The sequence below is a fragment of the Mya arenaria genome, chromosome 7, assembly GCF_026914265.1.
Source record: "Mya arenaria isolate MELC-2E11 chromosome 7, ASM2691426v1".
Taxonomy (NCBI): Eukaryota; Metazoa; Mollusca; class Bivalvia; order Myida; family Myidae; genus Mya; species Mya arenaria.
This window is the reverse complement of record NC_069128.1, coordinates 67,363,037-67,384,804: the sequence shown is the minus strand read 5'-3', so window position 1 is coordinate 67,384,804 and position 21,768 is coordinate 67,363,037. Positions and strand designations below refer to the sequence as shown.

General features: G+C 36.8%; 1 protein-coding gene across 12 annotated transcripts in view; it reads left to right on the top strand.

Annotated features, from left to right (window-relative positions):
* Positions 1-21,768, top strand: part of LOC128241671 (disintegrin and metalloproteinase domain-containing protein 10-like) — a 59,044-nt gene that overhangs the window by 18,366 nt on the left and 18,910 nt on the right. For all 12 annotated transcript variants that reach the window (XM_052958692.1, XM_052958691.1, XM_052958699.1 and 9 more), the window contains exons 6-15: positions 1,519-1,734; positions 4,006-4,152; positions 6,957-7,155; positions 9,600-9,772; positions 10,055-10,253; positions 11,921-12,080; positions 12,685-12,795; positions 14,256-14,340; positions 19,683-19,797; positions 21,352-21,507. In XM_052958692.1, coding sequence (XP_052814652.1) covers positions 1,519-1,734; positions 4,006-4,152; positions 6,957-7,155; positions 9,600-9,772; positions 10,055-10,253; positions 11,921-12,080; positions 12,685-12,795; positions 14,256-14,340; positions 19,683-19,797; positions 21,352-21,507 — 1,561 coding nt within the window. The remainder of the gene's footprint in view (positions 1-1,518; positions 1,735-4,005; positions 4,153-6,956; positions 7,156-9,599; positions 9,773-10,054; positions 10,254-11,920; positions 12,081-12,684; positions 12,796-14,255; positions 14,341-19,682; positions 19,798-21,351; positions 21,508-21,768) is intronic.

Genomic DNA, 21,768 nt, shown 5'->3' with positions numbered 1-21,768 from the left:
ACTCAAATTGAATTTTGATAAATAAAGAATGGTTTAATGCAATAAACATATCGATAATTCCTATCTGAAGCATAAGAACTCTTAAGAAGTAAATATTACGAAAATTATTGAAAAACAAAAATAGTGAGTTTAGCCTCATCATGTTAAAAGATTTAAGAAGTTTCAAGAAATTGGAGCCAGAGCTAAGAGGGTAAGATACTCCTAATGTCAGGGCTAAGAGGGTAAGATACTCCTTATGTCAGGGCTAAGAGGGTAAGATACTCCTAATGTCAGGGCTAAGAGGGCAAGTTACTCCTAATGTCAGGGCTAAGTGGGTAATTTACTCCTAATGTCAGGGCTAAGTGGGTAAGTTACTCCTAATGTCAGGGCTAAGTGGGCAAGATACTCCTAATGTCAGGGCTAAGAGGGTAAGATACTCCTAATGTCAGGGCTAAGAGGGTAAGTTACTCCTTATGTCAGGGCTAAGAGGGTAAGATACTCCTAATGTCAGGGCTAAGTGGGCAAGATACTCCTAATGTCAGGGCTAAGAGGGTAAGATACTCCTAATGTCAGGGCTAAGAGGGCAAGATACTCCTAATGTCAGGGCTAAGTGGGCAAGATACTCCTAATGTCAGGGCTAAGTGGGCAAGATACTCCTAATGTCAGGGCTAAGTGGGCAAGATACTCCTAATGTCAGGGCTAAGTAGGCAAGATACTCCTAATGTCAGGGCTAAGTGGGCAAGATACTCCTAATGTCAGGGCTAAGTGGGCACGATACTCCTTATGTCAGGGCTAAGAGGGTAAGTTACTCCTAATGTCAGGGCTAAGAGGGCAAGTTACTCCTTATGTCAGGGCTAAGTGGGCAAGATACTCCTAATGGTAGGGCTAAGAGGGTAAGTTTATATTGCACTCAGTTTTAATTGATTTGGTCTGACTGGGTAAATTTCGTTATCAGGGGTTCTAAAGTTCAGGATAAATCCTAAATAAAAATATCAGACAGTAGGATAAACTTTGAAATGAATTTCAAAAGGGATCTAAGCTCTTTTTACCTTACTTACCTTACATTACCACCAAACTGTAGCTTAGAAGGACCTAAGGTCTGGCAATGTAGCTTAAGGATACTGCACATCAAATTAATTCATTATAGGCTGAAATGATATATTGTTGGACTCACTTTAATATGCGGAAGCTGCATTTTTTCTGTTTCGAAATTTTTACATCTCTAAAATCAAGAGATGAGCTGCATCTTATTGCGAAATGCCGAGTAAATAGTCCAATGAGAAAATGGTGTTGTATCATGTTATCAAAAGTGGAGCAATGATTGGACATTTCACAGAGAAGCAAAAACGCGGAACCTTCAGAAATTGTAACTGTAAAGAATGTATTTTCGGCATTCTGTTAAAAAAATGTGTGATCAATTTACTAAGATTAAATACTATTGAAAACATGTGATTTTGTAGCTTAAACATTTGGGAGTGAGGCTATTGATATTCTATCTAGTCTGTGTAGGTTTAGAGTACTATATAAATATTTTTCCAGCATTCAAAAGAATGGCAAGGCATACATTCTGCCGCTGAAGGGTCTGCTTCGAAATACACCGCCCAAGCCAATTCAAAGACATTGCATCGTGCAAAGAGGGAGACAGTTAAGGATTTTGGGAACCTGCGGAATATCAACTCTAAAAAAAACACATGCATTATGGCGCTGAGGGCTGATCCCTTCTTTTGGGATCGCTACATGGAGAAAGCTAACGGTGTAAGTGAGAACATTTTTGGCTTGCCTAAGCGTCATTATCCGAAGTGGCAGTTTTAAGGTATCCCCCCAACCAGGGCTTCTTAAAACCGGCAATTTGCCGGTCTGGACCGATTTTGACCAAGCCAGACCGATTTCAGTTTCAAAAAGTGTAAAAAAAATTGGTCCGAAATATTCTCATTATTTTATAATTTCGGTCCAAAATGACTAGGCCAGTAAAGGTTGCAGAAATTGTAATACACAAATATTCATTGGTCATTCACACATTCAAAACTACACCCAATAGGTCATAAAAGTGTCTTAGTTACCATGTGACTAGTGCGACCAGCTGCTTTTTCCACTACACTGATCACTCTATAGCTTATCTGTTATTTAGCAGACACTTGCAATCGGTCCAATCACGTGTATTGGTAGGTCGCGGAAGACACAATTAAACAAACTATGTGTTCATTGTGTGCCTGCAGCTATCCTGATTAAGTGTTAAAATCGGTCCATATTTTCACATTTCAATATGAATATACTATGTCGTCGTCGATCATTACATGATATATCCGTTTGTTGATTACCAAACTGTTAAATTTAAATTATTCTTTTAAATGCATATGTCATTGTTAATCCGAACCTAGTCATGTATAGGATATCAACAGCGACACGCTTGATTAACTACATAGTCTGGAAGCTGAGTGCGCTGCTTACGTCATTTTAATTCGCAGTAATGAAGAAATGGTTGTCGATATCACACTTATAGCTTGAAGCCCCGATCATAAATCTAGATATATATTATTATTTAAGAGAATCAGTTGAATGTTGACCCACTGTAAATGCATTAAGGAAAGGAATCATAATACTGTTTCACTTTTTGTCGTCTGACCGCTTCCCGACAGCCACAGTTATTTACGATCGCAGTCGTTCTTATTAGAAACGATGCAGAACTCGATGAGAATCTCATTTAATTAAGCTTGTATCAATGGCTATCTGAATCGGCTGTGCGGCTCTAGAACCGTAGAACCCTCTTAGGAATTGTGATATCGCGAAAAATATTGACAGAAAAGACATCGCGAATTTGTGTGACATTTCTAAATAATCAGACTTTTGAAGAGGCCTTTCTTTTTTTTTGGGGGGGGGGGGGGGTGTCGTCGGGTCCAAACCGATTATGGCAGGGTCCGGACCGATTGAGGTTCCAAAATTTTAGAAGCCCTGCCCTCAACATAAAACTTCATTTTGGATGCCTACTGCCTACTGGGCTTTGTTTCACTGACTGTTCCAAGTTGCTAATCTCATCATTTGTTGGTAAAGCAATTTTGATGCGTTGCGGGCTTGCCCCTGTAGTTTTCATTCTGTACTTGTTTACCTATATGTTTTTTGATTGGTTAATAGTTTCCAAGGATAATTACTTACCAATCAATAAAATCAAATGTGAAAATTAGCCAAAAAATAACTAGTGGACAAGATAAAAATAAATTATCCAAGTTCTATATGTATTACTTGATGCAGGCAACAGACGATTATTTTAATATCATTTGAAAAAGAGAATGTAAAAATAAATTCTGAAATAATATTACAAAATTATTATACCCCTAGCTAATTCACATACTAGTTAGGTCTAACGTATTGTCACATCTGCCAGTCAGTCTGTCCCTTTTTGTCAGGTTCATATCCGTTCATGGTCAGATTGAAAAAAAAAAATGGTAGAAATGACTACCATATAAAGTGGATGTGTTGCACATAAGACCAATGACCATACATTCAAGGTCTAGGTCAGGGCAACATTCTGAACTTATCATCTGCTGCATAAGCCTAACTGATGATAGTTTGTGTCCGGTCATAATCTCTCTCATTCATGGTCGGATTTTGAAATTATTTGGCAGAAGTGACTGCCACAGTATGTGGGTATGTTGCCATCAAGACCTGTGTCCCTACCTTTGAGGTCAAGGTCACAGCAACCTTCTGAACTTAGTTTGTTTTGCTGTACAATCCTCCTAATAATAGTTTGTGTCTGGTCCATATCTTGCCAAACAGAGTCAGATTTTGGCATTCTGAAATATGGGCAGGCGGGGTTATGGATCAAATTCTGTGATAGCTCTATTTTTTTAGCCTTGAAAGATTACAAAATATGTTTTTTTAGAAATAGAGTTTGGGCATATTTATATGGTAGGTTGGATAACTGTTAATTTAGCTATGTCATTTTATTTGAAGGCAGATGTACAAATTCATTGAATTGTAATTTTGATTTTAATCTAAATCAGAATAATACTTGCTCCTTTTTAATTGCAGAATGCTGAATTAGCCAAAGATGAAATCCTTGCTTTCTTTGACAGCCATATTAAAGCAATCAGAGAGATTTACTCCAAAACTCGATTCCAAACATACAACGGTGACATGTTTTACACACAGGTGTCCTTCGTTGTGCAAAGATCTAAGGTAAGTTTACTTCTGTTTATATTTAGGTAATCAGAGATATTTTGAACTAAATTTACATCATGAAATTTCCTACAGCGTGTTGTCATTGTCTTTTCATCAATAGGTAGATAAGGTAAATTTACTACTACATTTAAAAACAGTGCTACTCCGAACACTGTTTTCCGAAATTACCGCTATTTCGAAAATATTTTTCATTCCCAATATTATTTTTATTTTTTTTAAATTTCAGCAATGATCTGAAATCGCTATTTCAAAATAATTGCAATTTCTGAAGCAAAAATGACGGTCCTGATTTTGTATTTCAAATTTATCACATCCTTATTTCAAATACGATCATATCTCATAATATTTCACACCATACTGCAATTGCAATCAGGCATCTGCTTGAGGTGATAATGAAGCACAATAAGTGTTTGTTTAAGAATGACATTGAGCAATAAGTGTGAGAAAAAAATACACACTAATAATAAAAAACAAACAACAGAAATTGACAAACACACAGAAGTCAAATAGACTATTTCTATCGGTTTTATATTTTTTTAAATGAAATGTATAATGTTGTTTTAATAAAAAAAATATAAAAGGAGTATAATATCAAATTATTTATCATCTATTAAACAACAATTCAACAAACTTGAACAATCACTCAAACCAAATGTAACATTTCAATCTCCACAATTATTTATTTTACATCATCTATAATTCACAAAGGCTGTCGTTTTCTAAGTTTTCTTATTCTGATTTTTTGTATCTCGGTCTTAACGATTTCAGATAAACAGTGATCAGAGGGATGTATTTTAAGATTTAACTTTGAAACATTAGCTATTTGTTTAGCATGGTGTTCTTTCCTATGCAAAGATTCAAAAAGGCAAATTTACCAAATTTATAATAGAGTGATCAGAGAGATTTAAACCTCAAAACATACAATCTAGACATTTTCTGCATAATACTTTTCGTTTAAAATCCATGATAGAAGATTTAAATACTTATTACTTGAAAGAGATTTTAGAGAATGTTAAAACCTCTACTAGGTACAAAACCGCTTTTTGGATTCTTCGTGAATTTGCCCTTGGTTGTTTTAAGTTTGTAAAGATAAAAGAGTAAGAGCGGCAAGAAGATTGTAAAGCTTTAGATCATAAATTTTCACGTTTAACCCATTTTTTGGCATAGACTGTGTCCAATAAAATATTGTAAGAACATTTATCGTATAAATTCTGCCAATTACTTTATGAATTCTGCAAGATTATCTAGAAGAAGTTTAAGGAAGTGGTTAAGATAAAAACACTACACAAACATTGACTGCTACCATAGTTTGCCAGATACTTGGAGGTAACCCATGGCAACACAAGTACTTTCAGCAACATCAAAAACACTGCTCAAACATTAACTGCTACCATAGTGTGCCAGATACTTGCAGGTAACCCATGGCAACACAAGTACCACCAACAACATCAAAAACACTGCACAAACATTGACTGCTACCATAGTGTGCCAGATACTTGCAGGTGACCCATGGCAACACAAGTACCACCAACAACATCAAAAACACTGCTCAAACATTGACTGCTACCATAGTGTGCCAGATACTTGCAGGTGACCCATGGCAACACAAGTACTTTCAACAACATCAAAAACACTACACAAACATTGACTGCTACCATAGTTTGCCAGATACTTGGAGGTAACCCATGGCAACACAAGTACTTTCAACAACATCAAAAACACTGCTCAAACATTGACTGCTACCATAGTGTGCCAGATACTTGCAGGTGACCCATGGCAACACAAGTACTTTCAACAACATCAAAAACACTGCTCAAACATTGACTGCTACCATAGTGTGCCAGATACTTGCAGGTAACCCATGGCAACACAAGTACCACCAACAACATCAAAAACACTACACAAACATTGACTGCTACCATAGTGTGCCAGATACTTGCAGGTGACCCATGGCAACACAAGTACTTTCAACAACATCAAAAACACTGCTCAAACATTGACTGCTACCACAGTGTGCCAGACACTTGCAGGTAACCCATGGCAACACAAGTACCACCAACAACATCAAAAACACTGCTCAAACATTGACTGCTACCACAGTGTGCAAGACACTTGCAGGTAACCCATGGCAACACAAGTACCACCAACAACATCAAAAACACTACACAAACATTGATTGCTACCATAGTGTGCCAGATACTTGCAGGTAACCCATGGCAACACAAGTACTTTCAACAACATCAAAAACACTGCTCAAACATTGACTGCTACCATAGTGTGCCAGACACTTGCAGGTAACCCATGGCAACACAAGTACTTTCAACAACATCAAAAACACTGCTCAAACATTGACTGCTACCATAGTGTGCCAGATACTTGCAGGTAACCCATGGCAACACAAGTACCACCAACAACATCAAAAACACTACACAAACATTGACTGCTACCATAGTGTGCCAGATACTTGCAGGTGACCCATGGCAACACAAGTACTTTCAACAACATCAAAAACACTGCTCAAACATTGACTGCTACCACAGTGTGCCAGACACTTGCAGGTAACCCATGGCAACACAAGTACCACCAACAACATCAAAAACACTGCACAAACATTGACTGCTACCATAGTGTGCCAGATACTTGCAGGTAACCCATGGCAACACAAGTACCACCAACAACATCAAAAACACTGCTCAAACATTGACTGCTACCACAGTGTGCCAGACACTTGCAAGTAACCCATGGCAACACAAGTACTATCAACAACATATGAAAATTTGTTTGACATTTTTGTTCTTCAGATAATGACTCGAACTGGATGTACCAACGGTGATTACTCGTCAATGGAGCAGCCATTCTGCAACAACAATATTGATGTCAGCAACTTCCTCAACTTGAACTCGTTGATCGACCATGACTTGTTTTGTCTGTCGTATGCGTTCACGTACCGTGATTTCATAGGTGGCACTCTTGGTTTGGCCTGGGTGGGATCCCCAGGAGGTATGTTGGATTGTCATGTTTTAAATGATACTATACATGTTAACCTGGCCCCAATTTTACTACAATTCTCAAGTAAAATCTCAAATGTTGATAAAAAGATTTTGTCAATATTTAAAAAAAAACTAAATCTAGAGCAAAAAATATTCTTGACTAATTGTTCAAAGCAAGGAATTGTACTCAAATTATATAATTTAGCTATTGAATATTATTCCCTTGAAATCTTGACAAATGGCATTCATCAACAAAGTCATATTCTATGATAAAATTCACTTTTAAAAGGAGTAAAAAATATATATAAGTTGTAATAATTTGTGATGCTATGTAATCAAATGATTTGAGACTGAGATTTGACTTAAGTATTTTCGTGACATCAGGGCCTGATCTAATGATTGTCTAATGCCTTTTCACATTCATTAGTTACAAAAAATTCAAAAGATTATTTGGTGTAAATATTCAGTTATTTCGATAACCAAAGCATCAACTCTCTTAAAAATTCCTTTATTCTAAAATGACTGTCATGCTTTTAATTTTGACTCTTATAATGCTGCCTTTTGATTGGTTCTTACTTTCAGTTATCAAGTTTAAATGGGCTTATCATAAAACAATCGGCATTACAAAAAGACCCAATTTTTATGAAGCAAGCTGAAAGTGAATCTTAATAGTATCTTGCTCTTGATTACTGACAAACTCCTTACAATTTGTAACAACATGTAAACAGGTCAAAACTAACTGGTCAAAGCTTCGATGAAAATAACGTGCTGCAATATACTCAGAACAATCCGTAAAAAGCTTGTAAATTGCTCAAAGTTATCCTTGACAAGTCGTTACAAATCATGGAATTTTGTCATGAATACATGTCATCTTAATAACTCGTAATTAATTAATAAAAAAGAGGCCAAATCATGAGGATACCTGAATTTGTGTAATCCGTAAGAACTTGTAAGAAAAATCCACAAGTATGTAAGGGGGGAACTTACCACAGACCCCACTCACTTCTCTTGAACTGATGATTTTTAAGCTCGAATTTTCGAAGAATTTAGAGAGCTATACTACTCACCCAATTGTTGGTGATAGTTAAGATTTTGCATGTTAGCACCTCTTAGTCATTATCTAAGCAAATACAGTAAAACTGCAGCCATTCTTATGGCTCCCTCGAGGTCATAATTTCACACTTTTACCCGAATGCGTGTTCCAAAATAAACATATAATTGCGAGGTGTTTTCGCAAGTTGTAAAAAATTGCAACGACAGTTAAAAGGAATAATAATGAGTTTGAACAGTTTCACCAGTCAGACAAGATGTGCCAATCCTTGATTTTGCGAAACTGCAATCTGACTAATGCCATAATATTTACTGTCATGTTAAAATGTTGATTGTGTAGAAAATGTGCTTTTTGTAAAAATTAACATAACTATTTATTCATTTATATTTTTTCTTTTACATTTCGTACACAACAGCCTTTGAACATATGAGTAATTGCCACAACGCAAAACATAATCAGTGTCGTAGTAAACAGTCCATTTGAAGACTTCAAACTTAAAATACAATGAAAGTTATTCATTCATTTCAAAACAGACTGGAAAATTGAATCACGGGTTGATCGAAATATCGGTTCCTTGAGGTGTCAGCTCGGACCCAGGCGTCCTCGAGCGATCACAGTTTTACTGTACATCATGACTGTATTGCATTGAAACTTTAGATATGTGCTCCCAAGTATCCAGCCTACTTTATTTATGTTAGATAACACTATTTTGAATATTCGACAAAATAGTCAGGCACGCTGTCTCTGTGACAGCTCATGTTTATTTTGATATCTGTCTGAATCAATAAATTACATTCTGTGTTAAGTTGACATGCGAGGATAGCACTTGTTCGTTTATGAAGCTGTGTAAGGGAAGAAGGTAAAATTTCAATTTATAAAGCTGGTTAATCTTAAAGCTGCACTCTCACAGATTAACGGTTTATACAACTTTTATTATTTTTTGTCTTGGAATGAGAAAATTTTTGCGTAAATATTTGCAAACCAGTGATAAAAGCCTGCTGACAAAATATTAAATTGCAGATTTTCATATTTCAGGTTGAAAACTAATGTTTAATGGCTTAGTGTTATTAACGGTTTAGAAAAATGCATAAATTATCAACTTTTGAACTGGATTAGAAAACTGACTATTTTTTTGTCAGGTGCATAATATGAATGGTTTACATGCATTTTCACATAAATTGGCTTGTTCCAAGACAAAATCTAAAAAGTTGTCAAAACGTTCAATCTGTGAGTGTGCAGCTTTAAAGCTTCCTAATAGGGACAAATGGAGGCCTGTGTAGTAGGGGACATTTGTCATGCTTTTTTGGCTAACAGTCAGAGACATTCGGAAAGAATTTGGAATCTGTGAAAGAAAAAAAAGTTATGTTTTTTCTATTGTCTGTTACCATTTTTTTGTTTCCTAGGGGCATCTGGAGGATTGTGTGAGAGGCGAAAACCATTCTCAGAGGGTGGAAAGTCTGTATCAAAGAGTCTGAATACAGGCATCGTTACCACAATTAACTACGGGAAAGAAGTGGCGACGAAAGTATCCCAGCTTACGTTTGCTCATGAAGTTGGACACAACTTTGGATCACCTGTAAGTTAAAAACAGGAAGGTTGATTGTGGCTGAGAATGTAAACAGATTTCAGCAACTCTTAGCAACCTGTCCCATTTGTGCAGCACCTTGTCTTTCTAAAAACCTGGCTTAAACACTAGTTTTTAGTACCACACATTTGTGATGTTCTTTAGATCAAAGCACATGAAATCTGCCTACTTGGATTATCAGCCAGAAATGCTTTTGTGACCAATTTTCAACATAAACATTTTAAAATATATCTTTTGTAATGGTTGTTAATGATAACAAACAATCATTTGCAGCACGATGTAGGAGACGCAGAATGTGCACCGTATGGAACGTCCCAATCAGGTGCCTCACAGGGCAACTACATCATGTTTGCCAGTGCCACCATGGGTGATAAGCCACATAACAGTCAGTTTTCCATCTGTAGCAAAGACAACATCACAAGGGTCATACACGCAGTACTGACTAGTTCTAGCAAATACAACTGCTTCACAGGTATGTTCTTAGCCACAAACAAAGATTAAAGAATCTTTATGTGAAGTTGGGTTTATGATAACAAGAAACATATAGCCTTTTACAATACACAGACATACAAGTTTGAGAAATTTATTATTATAAACCCGACAAACCAAGTTTGAAGGGGGTATATTGAAGTCACCATGTGGATGGTCAGTCGGTCTTTTTATTTTCATTTATCAGAGGAGAACTTGAAAACTTTTGGATTTACTTTAATTAATCTTCATGCAATGGCAAAGCACAATGAGGAAGATTGCAGTGCACATGAACCATAACTCTATTTCAGCTAACTACATAGTTATTATCAATGACCTTTGGTCATTTTTCTTGTCTGCAGAGTAACTTCTAAATTTCTCAATGGATTTTAATTAAACAATACACATTGGTTAAGCATGAAAAGTGGAAATGCATCATAACCTCAGAGTTATGCCTTTTTTCAAAGAAAATAGTCCATGTCCTTGCGACATTCAAGGTGTTCATTGCTTCTGTGACAGCTCTAGAGTTCTCTTGACATGTTTGTAATGGAATAGAAAAATGAATAACTAATTTGTCCAAATAGTTTAACATGCCCTTCAAATCACACACAGTGTCTTTGCCTGGGTTTATTTACAGATTCTAGGCTTGTAATACTTGTTTGGAAAAATATCATTTTTTTCTGCTTGATTTTTCAATCATTTTGTTGACTATCAGCCTGATTCAAGATTTTAGTCATAAATTGAAATCTTAAACTGTTACATGATCAATATTTTGCTACAAATTTGTGTAACTTGAACTGAACTGAAAACTAAAAGCAAAGTTTAAGAATAAATAAAAAAAATCACATGTCTCCAACAGATTTTAAAATATTGATGTAATTACTAAAATGCTATAATTGAAATGGGGTTCTGTACTTGTGACTGTTCTTATCATCTTATGGTACTCACCATTAGTATCTTCAAGGGATATCTAGTTGAGCAAATATTATTGGAAGGACAATAATGTTGGTTACTCAAACAATTCCTTGACCCTTTTCTTTGGAATACATGACATGTTATGATATATTTTTATGCTACCTTTTGATAAAAGGGCATATATAGTTTGCAATATTAGTCGGTTGGTAGACTAAGTCTTGTCTGTTCAATCCCTTTAAAACTATTCAATCTAGGGCCATCAAACTTCTATGGTAGGTTGCCCTTCAACCGCAAAAGATCCCTAATTTATTTGAGATCAGTAGGTCAATGGTCAAGGGTAAAGTCAACAATCTTATAAAAAAAATTCTGCCGTTCCAAATGTTTGCCTTCGCTTTCGTGTCTCTTTCATAAGCCCTACTCCCCACCCTATTTCCCTATGGCAGTGGGTATAGACCCTACTCCACTCCCTGTTTCCCAATGGCAGTGGGTATAGACCCTACGCCCCTCCCTGTTTCCCTATGGCAGTGGGTATAGACCCTACTCCCCTCCCTTTTTCGCTATGGCAGTGGGTATAGACCCTACTCCCCTCCCTTTTTCGCTATGGCAGTGGGTATAGACCCTACTCCCCTCCCTTTTTCGCTATGGCAGTGGGTATAGACCCTACTCCCCTCCCTTTTTCGCTATGGCAGTGGGTATAGATAAACTCTCCCACCTTTAGTCCTGAGTACTTCTCAATATTTGGCATCTTCTTTCTAGAGGAGGGAACAGCTTACTGTGGAAATGGGATTGTCGAAGGAGAAGAGGAATGTGATTGTGGTTTTTATGATGATTGTGATGATGGTTGTTGTACACCACAAGACAAACCGTTTACTGATGCGGCAAAGTTTTGCAAGAGAACTGAAAATGCTCTTTGCAGGTAAGCTATGTATATGTTTTTGTTTGCAATTATTATGACAAGTGTTGTATTGTGCTAGATGACCCAAAGATAAGAAAACAACAGCAAATATTTTACAATAAGATGCCAAGGTCACAGTGCAGGTAAGCTATGTGTAGTTGTTGCCTTGATGCTATGAAGTTTTGCCTAATATTTTTTCACTTAAGTGAATCATCACTAGAAGCCTCATCAAAATAAAGAAATCACGAAAATGGAAATGAAGCAAACTGCAGACTATCAAAATGCTGCCTTAATGAGGAGTTCTCGATGAAATATCTCTGCATTTTGATCGGGGAGGTTGTATTCAACTTGATTTGATCTTGACAGATTGGGATTTCACAATGTGCTAGCCCTTTTATTATATATTTTCTGGTATAACTCATTTAAAGACACAAGATTTCATAGTTAATGTCCTTTTAATGACGCACTATTTTGTTTTCTTATGACATTGTAATTTCATGTGACAGAGAAGTGGTAAACCTACCTCCATATTTTGTGCTATGTATTGCGTATCATGCCATATGGATTTATGATATATATCATAAAACTTTATAACCATTATCTTAACAACCAAATTTATTTTCAGTCCATCAGAAGGGCCATGTTGCGATCCTGTTACATGTTCATACAAAAATCATCCTGCACAGACCACTATATGCAGAGCCCAACAAGAGTGCTCAGATATACAGTATTGCAAATATCCTTTTGAATCAGATATTATCTTGTTTGGCTGATTTTGGAAGATCTATTTATAACCTATACTTTTGATCGGGCAAAAATACAAACTTCCTGCTAGTGATGTTCCGATAATCAATTTTAATTTAAAATTGATTGGTTTGTCATAAAATTCGACATTCGAATGTATTTGGTCACAATTGTTCATCTTATTAACTGGCGAGTCATTTTTCTTCTTTCCTCTCGTTATTTGCATTTGGTAAATTTCCGCCAATTTTCTCCTTTTAGTTCGTATAAGTTATTGTACAAGAATAAAACGACAATTAAGGTATTTTCAAAAACCGATTGTACTATCAATAATCGGTTACTTGAGTAAAACTGATTATTAATAGTCAAACTGGAATGGATTACCAACACTTGTTCTGTGTTTATTTCGTTTTGAAAAGTTGCAAACACCAGAAGTTACAAATTTACAGCAAGTTTTAAAGGGACTGTACACCAGATTGGCATCAAAAAAAGTTTTTTCTGTAACAAATCTCAGGACAATTATTTAATAAAATGTTAAAAATACTCTTTGATATCATAATTGTAAAAAAAATACCAAAATGTAAAAAAAAAATCGATTCGGAGACCGGGGATCGAACTTGTGTCACCTAAATTGCAGTCCAGTGTCGTATCCACTGTGCTACGAAGGTTTACCCTAAACAATTGGAATATTCAAGCTATATACCTAACTTGGTAATATCATGTGATAACATCAACTAGCCAATCACGCATAAGAATGAATTCTACTAGGTACACTAGTAATCTTTTTTAATGGAAAAATACGAAAAAAACTGCGAAAAATAAATGAATTGTCAATTTTGTTGTACTTCAGTTAGTTAGTTTCAATGTATTGTACACATCGATACCAAGTTTATGTCAGTTTTGACAACTTTCTTTTTTTCGTTATTTCATCATACGTTGTATAGCCCGTTTAATAAGCACATTCAACCACTGACTTTGGAGACTAAAGATGTCTGTTTTTAGACACATGTGCAATGTGACTATATCATGTCAACTGTTTAAAATTGTTCTGTAAGTGTGTGGCAGTATGAAACTGCTCATGATGGGTATATGAGAATTTAAAATGGGCAGGTCACGTGAGGTATATTGATATATATATATTACATGGCTTCCAGTGTGAATGTTCATTTTGTCAACATTAGGGACATACTGTTACCTGAGGCGAAGTAGCTGTTTATACCCAGGAAATGGATTTGAGAGTGATTCAGCAGTCATTCCAGTTGGGCTTAAATAGATTATAAGCATAAACTAGCATTTTAATCACAATTCAATTATTGACACTATGCTTGTAGGTGATCTTATGCTGTAGTTGGTAGTACTTGGACACCCACTTTTCCAGCACAATGGTGATAAGAGAGTGAGCTAATCAGACAACCAATTATTTATTACCAATTATTCTCCTTAATTAAAATCTACCAATACTTCACCTGAATGTCCACCTTCAGTCTTGGTGGCAAATGGAAGATTCTGCAATAACTACGGCTTTACCTGTATCAATGGGGTATGTTGCCTTTTTATACTCATTTATTCATGCCCCCTTTGAAAAAGGGGCAATACTTATGCCTTTACTTGTAGTAATGGGGTGTGCTACCAGTTTTATACTCATTTATTCATGCCCCCTTTGAAAAAGGGGCAATACTTATGCCTTTACTTGTAGTAATGGGGTGTGCTACCAGTTTTATACTCATTTATTCATGCCCCCTTTGAAAAAGGGGCAATACTTATGCCTTTACTTGTAGTAATGGGGTGTGCTACCAGTTTTATACTCATTTATTCATGCCCCCTTTGAAAAAGGGGCAATACTTATGCCTTTACTTGTAGTAATGGGGTGTGCTACCAGTTTTATACTCATTTATACATGCCCCCTTTGAAAAAGGGGCAATACTTATGCCTTTACCTGTAGTAATGGGGTGTGCTACCAGTTTTATACTCATTTATTCATGCCCCCTTTCAAAGGGGCAATTTGTATGCCTTTACTTGTAGCAATGGGGTATGCTACCTTTTTATACTTATTTATTAATGCCCCCTTTAAAAGGGGCAATACCTGTGCCTTTTATTGTGGCAATGGGGTATGCTACCAGTTTATACTCCTTTATTCATGCCCCCTTTAAAAGTGTCAATACCTATGCCTTCACTTGTGGCAATGGGGTATGCTACCAGTTTATACTCATTTATTCATGCCCCCTTTAAAAGTGTCAATACCTATGCCTTCACTTGTGGCAATGGGGTATGCTACCAGTTTATACTCATTATGTCTCCCCCTCTCTGGGGGAGACATATTGTTTTTGCCCTGTCCGTCAGTCCGTCCTTACGTCACACTTCGTTTCCGATCGATAACTGGAAAACCGCATGACCTAGGTTCACCAAACTTGGTAGGGAGGTTGGTCATGAGGTGTAGAAGATCCCTATTGTTTTTGGGGTCACTAGGTCAAAGGTCAAGGTCGCGGCGACCCCCAATGTAAAAAACATTTCCGCTCAATATCTTGAGAACGGTTTGACCTAGGTTCACCAAACTTGGTAGGGAGGTTGGTCATGAGGTGTAGAAGATCCCTATTGTTTTTGGGGTCACTAGATCAAAGGTCAAGGTCGCGGCGACCCCCAATGTAAAAAACATTTCCGCTCAATATCTTGAGAACGGTTTGACCTAGGTTCACCAAACTTGGTAGGGAGGTTGGTCATGAGGTGTAGAAGATCCCTATTGTTTTTGGGGTCACTAGGTCAAAGGTCAAGGTCGCGGCGACCCCCAATGTAAAAAACATTTCCGCTCAATATCTTGAGAACGGTTTGACCTAGGTTCACCAAACTTGGTAGGGAGGTTGGTCATGAGGTGTAGAAGATCCCTATTGTTTTTGGGGTCACTAGATCAAAGGTCAAGGTCGCGGCGACCCCCAATGTAAAAAACATTTCCGCTCAATATCTTGAGAACGGTTTGACCTACCTATGCCTTCACTTGTAGCAATGGGGTATGCTACCAGTTTATACTCCTTTATTCATGCCCCTTTTAAAAGTGTCAATATCTATGCCTTCACTTGTGGCAATGGGGTATGCTACCATTTTATTCTCCTTTATTCATGCCCCCTTTAATAGGAGCAATGCCTATGTCTTTTCTTGTGGCAATGGGGTATGCTACCAGTTTATACTCATTTATTCATGCCCCCTTTAATAGGAGCAATGCCTATGTCTTTTCTTGTGGCAATGGGGTATGCTACCAGTTTATACTCATTTATTCATGCCCCCTTTAATAGGAGCAATGCCTATGTCTTTTCTTGTGGCAATGGGGTATGCTACCAGTTTATACTCATTTTTTCATGCCCCCTTTAAAAGTGTCAATATCTATGCCTTCACTTGTGGCAATGGGGTATGCTACCAGTTTATACTCCTTTATTCATGCCCCCTTTAAAAGTGTCAATATCTATGCCTTCACTTGTGGCAATGGGGTATGCTACCAGTTTATACTCCTTTATTCATGCCCCCTTTAAAAGTGTCAATATCTATGCCTTCACTTGTGGCAATGGGGTATGCTACCATTTTATTCTCCTTTATTCATTCCCCCTTTAAAAGTGTCAATACCTATGCCTTCACTTGTGGCAATGGGAATGGGGAATGCTACCAGTTTATACTCCTTTATTCATGCCCCCTTTAAAAGTGTCAATATCTATGCCTTCACTTGTGGCAATGGGGTATGCTACCAGTTTATTCTCATTTATTCATGTCCCTTTTAAAAGGGGCAATTTCTATGCCTTCACTTGTAGGAATGGGATATGTTGCCTTTTTATACTCATTTATACATGCCCCCTTTGAAAAAGGGGCAATACTTATGCCTTTACTTGTAGCAATGGGGTATGCTACCAGTTTATACTCATTTATTCATGCCCCCTTTAAAAGTGTCAATACCTATGCCTTCACTTGTGGCAATGGGGAATGCTACCAGTTTATACTCCTGTATTCATGCCCCCTTTAAAAGTGTCAATACCTATGCCTTCACTTGTGGCAATGGGGTATGCTACCAGTTTTTACTCATTTATTCATGCCCCCTTTAAAAGTGTCAATACCTATTCCTTCATTTGTGGCAATGGGGTATGCTACCAGTTTATACTCCTTTATTCATGCCCCCTTTAAAAGTGTCAATACCTATGCCTTCACTTGTGGCAATGGGGTATGCTACCAGTTTTTACTCATTTATTCATGCCCCCTTTAAAAGTGTCAATACCTATTCCTTCATTTGTGGCAATGGGGTATGCTACCAGTTTTTACTCATTTATTCATGCCCCCTTTAAAAGTGTCAATACCTATGCCTTCACTTGTGGCAATGGGGTATGCTACCAGTTTATACTCGTTTATTCATGTCCCTTTTAAAAGGGGCAATTCCTATGCCTTCACTTGTAGGAATGGGATATGTTGCCTTTTTATACTCATTTATACATGCCCCCTTTGAAAAAGGGGCAATACTTATGCCTTTACTTGTAGCAATGGGGTATGCTCCCAGTTTATACTCATTTATTCATGCCCCCTTTAAAAGTGTCAATACCTATTCCTTCACTTGTGGCAATGGGGTATGCTACCAGTTTATACTCATTTATTCATGCCCCCTTTAAAAGTGTCAATACCTATTCCTTCACTTGTGGCAATGGGGTATGCTTCCAGTTTATACTCATTTATTCATGCCCCCTTTAAAAGTGTCAATACCTATTCCTTCACTTGTGGCAATGGGGTATGCTACCAGTTTATACTCATTTATTCATGCCCCCTTTAAAAGTGTCAATATCTATGCCTTCACTTGTGGCAATGGGGTATGCTACCAGTTTATACTCCTTTATTCATGCCCCCTTTAAAAGTGTCAATATCTATGCCTTCATTTGTGGCAATGGGGTATGCTTCCAGTTTATACTCATTTATTCATGTCCCTTTTAAAGGGGGCAATTCCTATGCTTTCACTTGTGGCAATGGGGTATGCTTCCAGTTTATACTCATTTATTCATGTCCCTTTTAAAAGTGTCAATATCTATTCCTTCACTTGTGGCAATGGGGTATGCTTCCAGTTTATACTCATTTATTCATGTCCCTTTTAAAGTGTCAATATCTATGCCTTCACTTGTGGCAATGGGGTATGCTTCCAGTTTATACTCATTTATTCATGTCCCTTTTAAAGGGGGCAATTCCTATGCTTTCACTTGTGGCAATGGGGTATGCTACCAGTTTATACTCATTTATTCATGCCCCCTTTAAAAGTGTCAATATCTATGCCTTCACTTGTGGCAATGGGGTATGCTTCCAGTTTATACTCATTTATTCATGTCCCTTTTAAAGTGTCAATATCTATGCCTTCACTTGTGGCAATGGGGTATGCTTCCAGTTTATACTCATTTATTCATGTCCCTTTTAAAAGTGTCAATATCTATTCCTTCACTTGTGGCAATGGGGTATGCTTCCAGTTTATACTCATTTATTCATGTCCCTTTTAAAGTGTCAATATCTATGCCTTCACTTGTGGCAATGGGGTATGCTTCCAGTTTATACTCATTTATTCATGTCCCTTTTAAAGGGGGCAATTCCTATGCTTTCACTTGTGGCAATGGGGTATGCTTCCAGTTTATACTCATTTATTCATGTCCCTTTTAAAGGGGGCAATTCCTATGCTTTCACTTGTGGCAATGGGGTATGCTTCCAGTTTATACTCATTTATTCATGCCCCTTTTAAAGTGTCAATATCTATGCCTTCACTTGTAGCAATGGGGTATGTTGCCTTTTTATACTCATTTATTCATGCCCCCTTTGAAAAAGGGGCAATACTTATGCCTTTACTTGAAGCAATGGGGTATGCTACCAGTTTATACTCATTTATTCATGTCCCTTTTAAAGGGGGCAATTCCTATGCTTTCACTTGTGGCAATGGGGTATGCTACCAGTTTATTCTCATTTATTCATGCCCCCTTTAAAAGTGGCAATGATTATGCCTTAACAAGCAGCAATGGGGTATGCTACCAGTTTATACTCATTTATTCATGCCCCCTTTAAAAGTGGCAATGCTTATGCCTTAACAAGCAGCAATGGGGTATGCTACCAGGTTTATACTCATTAATTCATGCCCCCTTTAAAAGTGGCAATGCTTATGCCTTAACAAGCAGCAATGGGGTATGCTACCAGTTTATACTCATTTATTCATGCCCCCTTTAAAAGGGGCAATACTTATGCCTTCAATTTTATCAACAGGGTATGTATCCATTTTAAGCTTTGCTATTCGAAGAATAAGAAGAATTATACAGTATAATACTTTAGAGTGGGCCTCACCTTCACACCTATGTTTAAGCTTTGCATGTAAACACCTTCAAGTCATTATCTCACCAAAAGCATCATTTTATGCATTGAAACTTTAGATATGTGTTCCCAACTATCCAACCTACTTAATTGATGAAGTTAGATAACACTAATTTGAAAATGATGCAAATAATTGGTCTTGATTTATCAACTTCAGAAATTCTGGTTAAGGTTTTGCATGTAATGACATTTATGTCAATATCTCAGCAAATACATACTTAAGACATGTCATCCCAACTATCCAGCCTACTTAATAAATCAAATGAGATATAAGTATCTTCCATGGCCAAGAGTGTAAGAAGCTCATCCCGACCCGAGCGTAGGGTGTTTTGCGGGAACAAGGTTTATTGGGAAAATATAGTTTTTCTATGATCACGAGTAAAATGAAATACAATCTTACACCGTTTCTTTTATGCTTATTTTCCGAGTTTTATAGAATCCACCTGAATTTTCAGCCTTTCGGAACAAATCCCCAGGAATGGTCTCCCGAAATATAGCTATATGACAGTATTATAACCAATATTCTAGGAGTGTGCCGGTTCGCTGTGTGCAGCTTTTGGATGGGAGGAATGCTTTACAACAGGAGCGTCCAAAACAAAAGAGGAACAAGAAGCCCTGTGTAAACTTGGTTGTATGGAACACGGTAAGCTTAGTGGCCAATTTCTCGAAACTACTTAAGTCTTTTATAACATGATTAAGCTAAGCTCACTTTTAAGTTCACCTTAATTTGTAAGATATATGGTATTTTGAGAGTTTATTAGTTATTAATTAAAGATATTTGTCTGATAATAATTTCATCAGTTATCAAAATCAGATTAAAGAAAGAAACTTTGTTTAACAAACTAAGCTACTTAAGTCTGTTAGGTCCTTTCCTCAAATGTGCTTTTTAATCCCCCACCACAGAGTGAGGAGGGGATTATAGGAATGCACTTCGTCCGTCTGTCAGTCTGTCTGTCTGTCTGTCCGTCCGTCTGTCCGTCTGGCTGTAACATTTTGTGTCTGGGCTATAACTTACTTATGCATTGATGGATTACCATATTACTTGGTACAAATGTTGTCCTCATTGAGACGATGTGCAGTGAACTTGACCCTGATTAATACCTCAAAGGTCAAGGTCACACGAGACATTTAAGGGTCAGAGTACACATGCTCGTGTTCGTACTATAACTTACTTATGCATTGATGGATTACCATATTACTTGGTACAAATGTTGTCCTCATTGAGACGATGTGCAGTGAACTTGACCCGGGTCCATACCTCAAAGGTCAAGGTCACACGCGACATTTAAAGGTCAGAGTACACATGCTTGTGTCCGTTTTTTTTTTACATAAAGCAGTGTAGACATGTCAATTCTTACTGGATTTATTGACCTTATACATTTCATGTACTTTTAGAAACAATAACTGAATTTGATCCAAGAACTCGAACCAATTGCAATTTTTGCCAGTAATCCATCATGAAGTTTCGGGTCCATATTATGACAATGCTTAATAAAGGATAAGATATCAATGTTAAATGAAAGTGTTAAACAAGTTGCACAGATTGATACTTAGCGCACTCTACCAAGCATTATCATTATGTGCAAAAAGTTTAATATTTAAAATAAACAATGGAAACAAATGAATTATGATAATATATTTATAACATGTGTTTTCTGTTTAAAAGCAGTAAAACAATGTTATGACGTCACCACAATATATATGTATCACTTTATCGAAAATACTTAAGGCTTGCTATTTCATTGATGTTATAAATCAAGGACTCATTTTCCTTCTTATTTTAGCCAAATAACCTTTACATCGATCTTACCTACAATACACACAATATGAATAACTAGTGTTGGTATATTTATCTCATAAATAGATATGATTTAAAATTGGAAACTATTATGCATTTTTTAAATGGGGAAACACGGATGAGATGGCAACATGATTGTTGTGTTTTTAACCATGTTAAGTGATCTATTATTTGCCTCCTCGTGACTACCTCACCTTTAAAAAATCTAGGCTTGTTTTGAAGAAATTCTGTATTTGCCATATTAGGCCCATCTGGTGTCTAGTCCCTTTAAGGTAGGCACATGTCTTATAATTGAGTTATGACCCTTTTTTAATAAAAAAGCAAGGGGACATGAGTGCTCCATGGAACTTTTTTTTTTTGAATTAAAAAAATCCTTCTGATGTATCTTTTTTCTTTCAGCCAATGGCACTGTAGCTGACTGCATCATATCAAATGACAAAAAAATCACAGAAACTGGAATTTACAGCAAGTATTGGAACATGTTGAAAAACGTGACTGACGGTAGGAAAGGCGATGATGACGCTACAATAGAAAGTGGAGTAAAACTTGCGCCAGGTTTGTTTACCATATCTTATTGAGTGACAGCTTTAGTAGAGTTGCGTAATAGCCCGAAAATATATTCAATTTTTTATTGGTTTTGTTCATTTGTAATCCAGAGTGAAATTTCATTGTATAAAATGTGTCCACATTCAACATTTTGATAAAAATATTTATGCAAAAAAGCTACAGAAACAAGCTCAGTAGCAAAAAGTTTAAACATAAACCATGTTTATGGCACTGGGCAAATGCCAAAGACATAGAAAATAAAAACAAAAA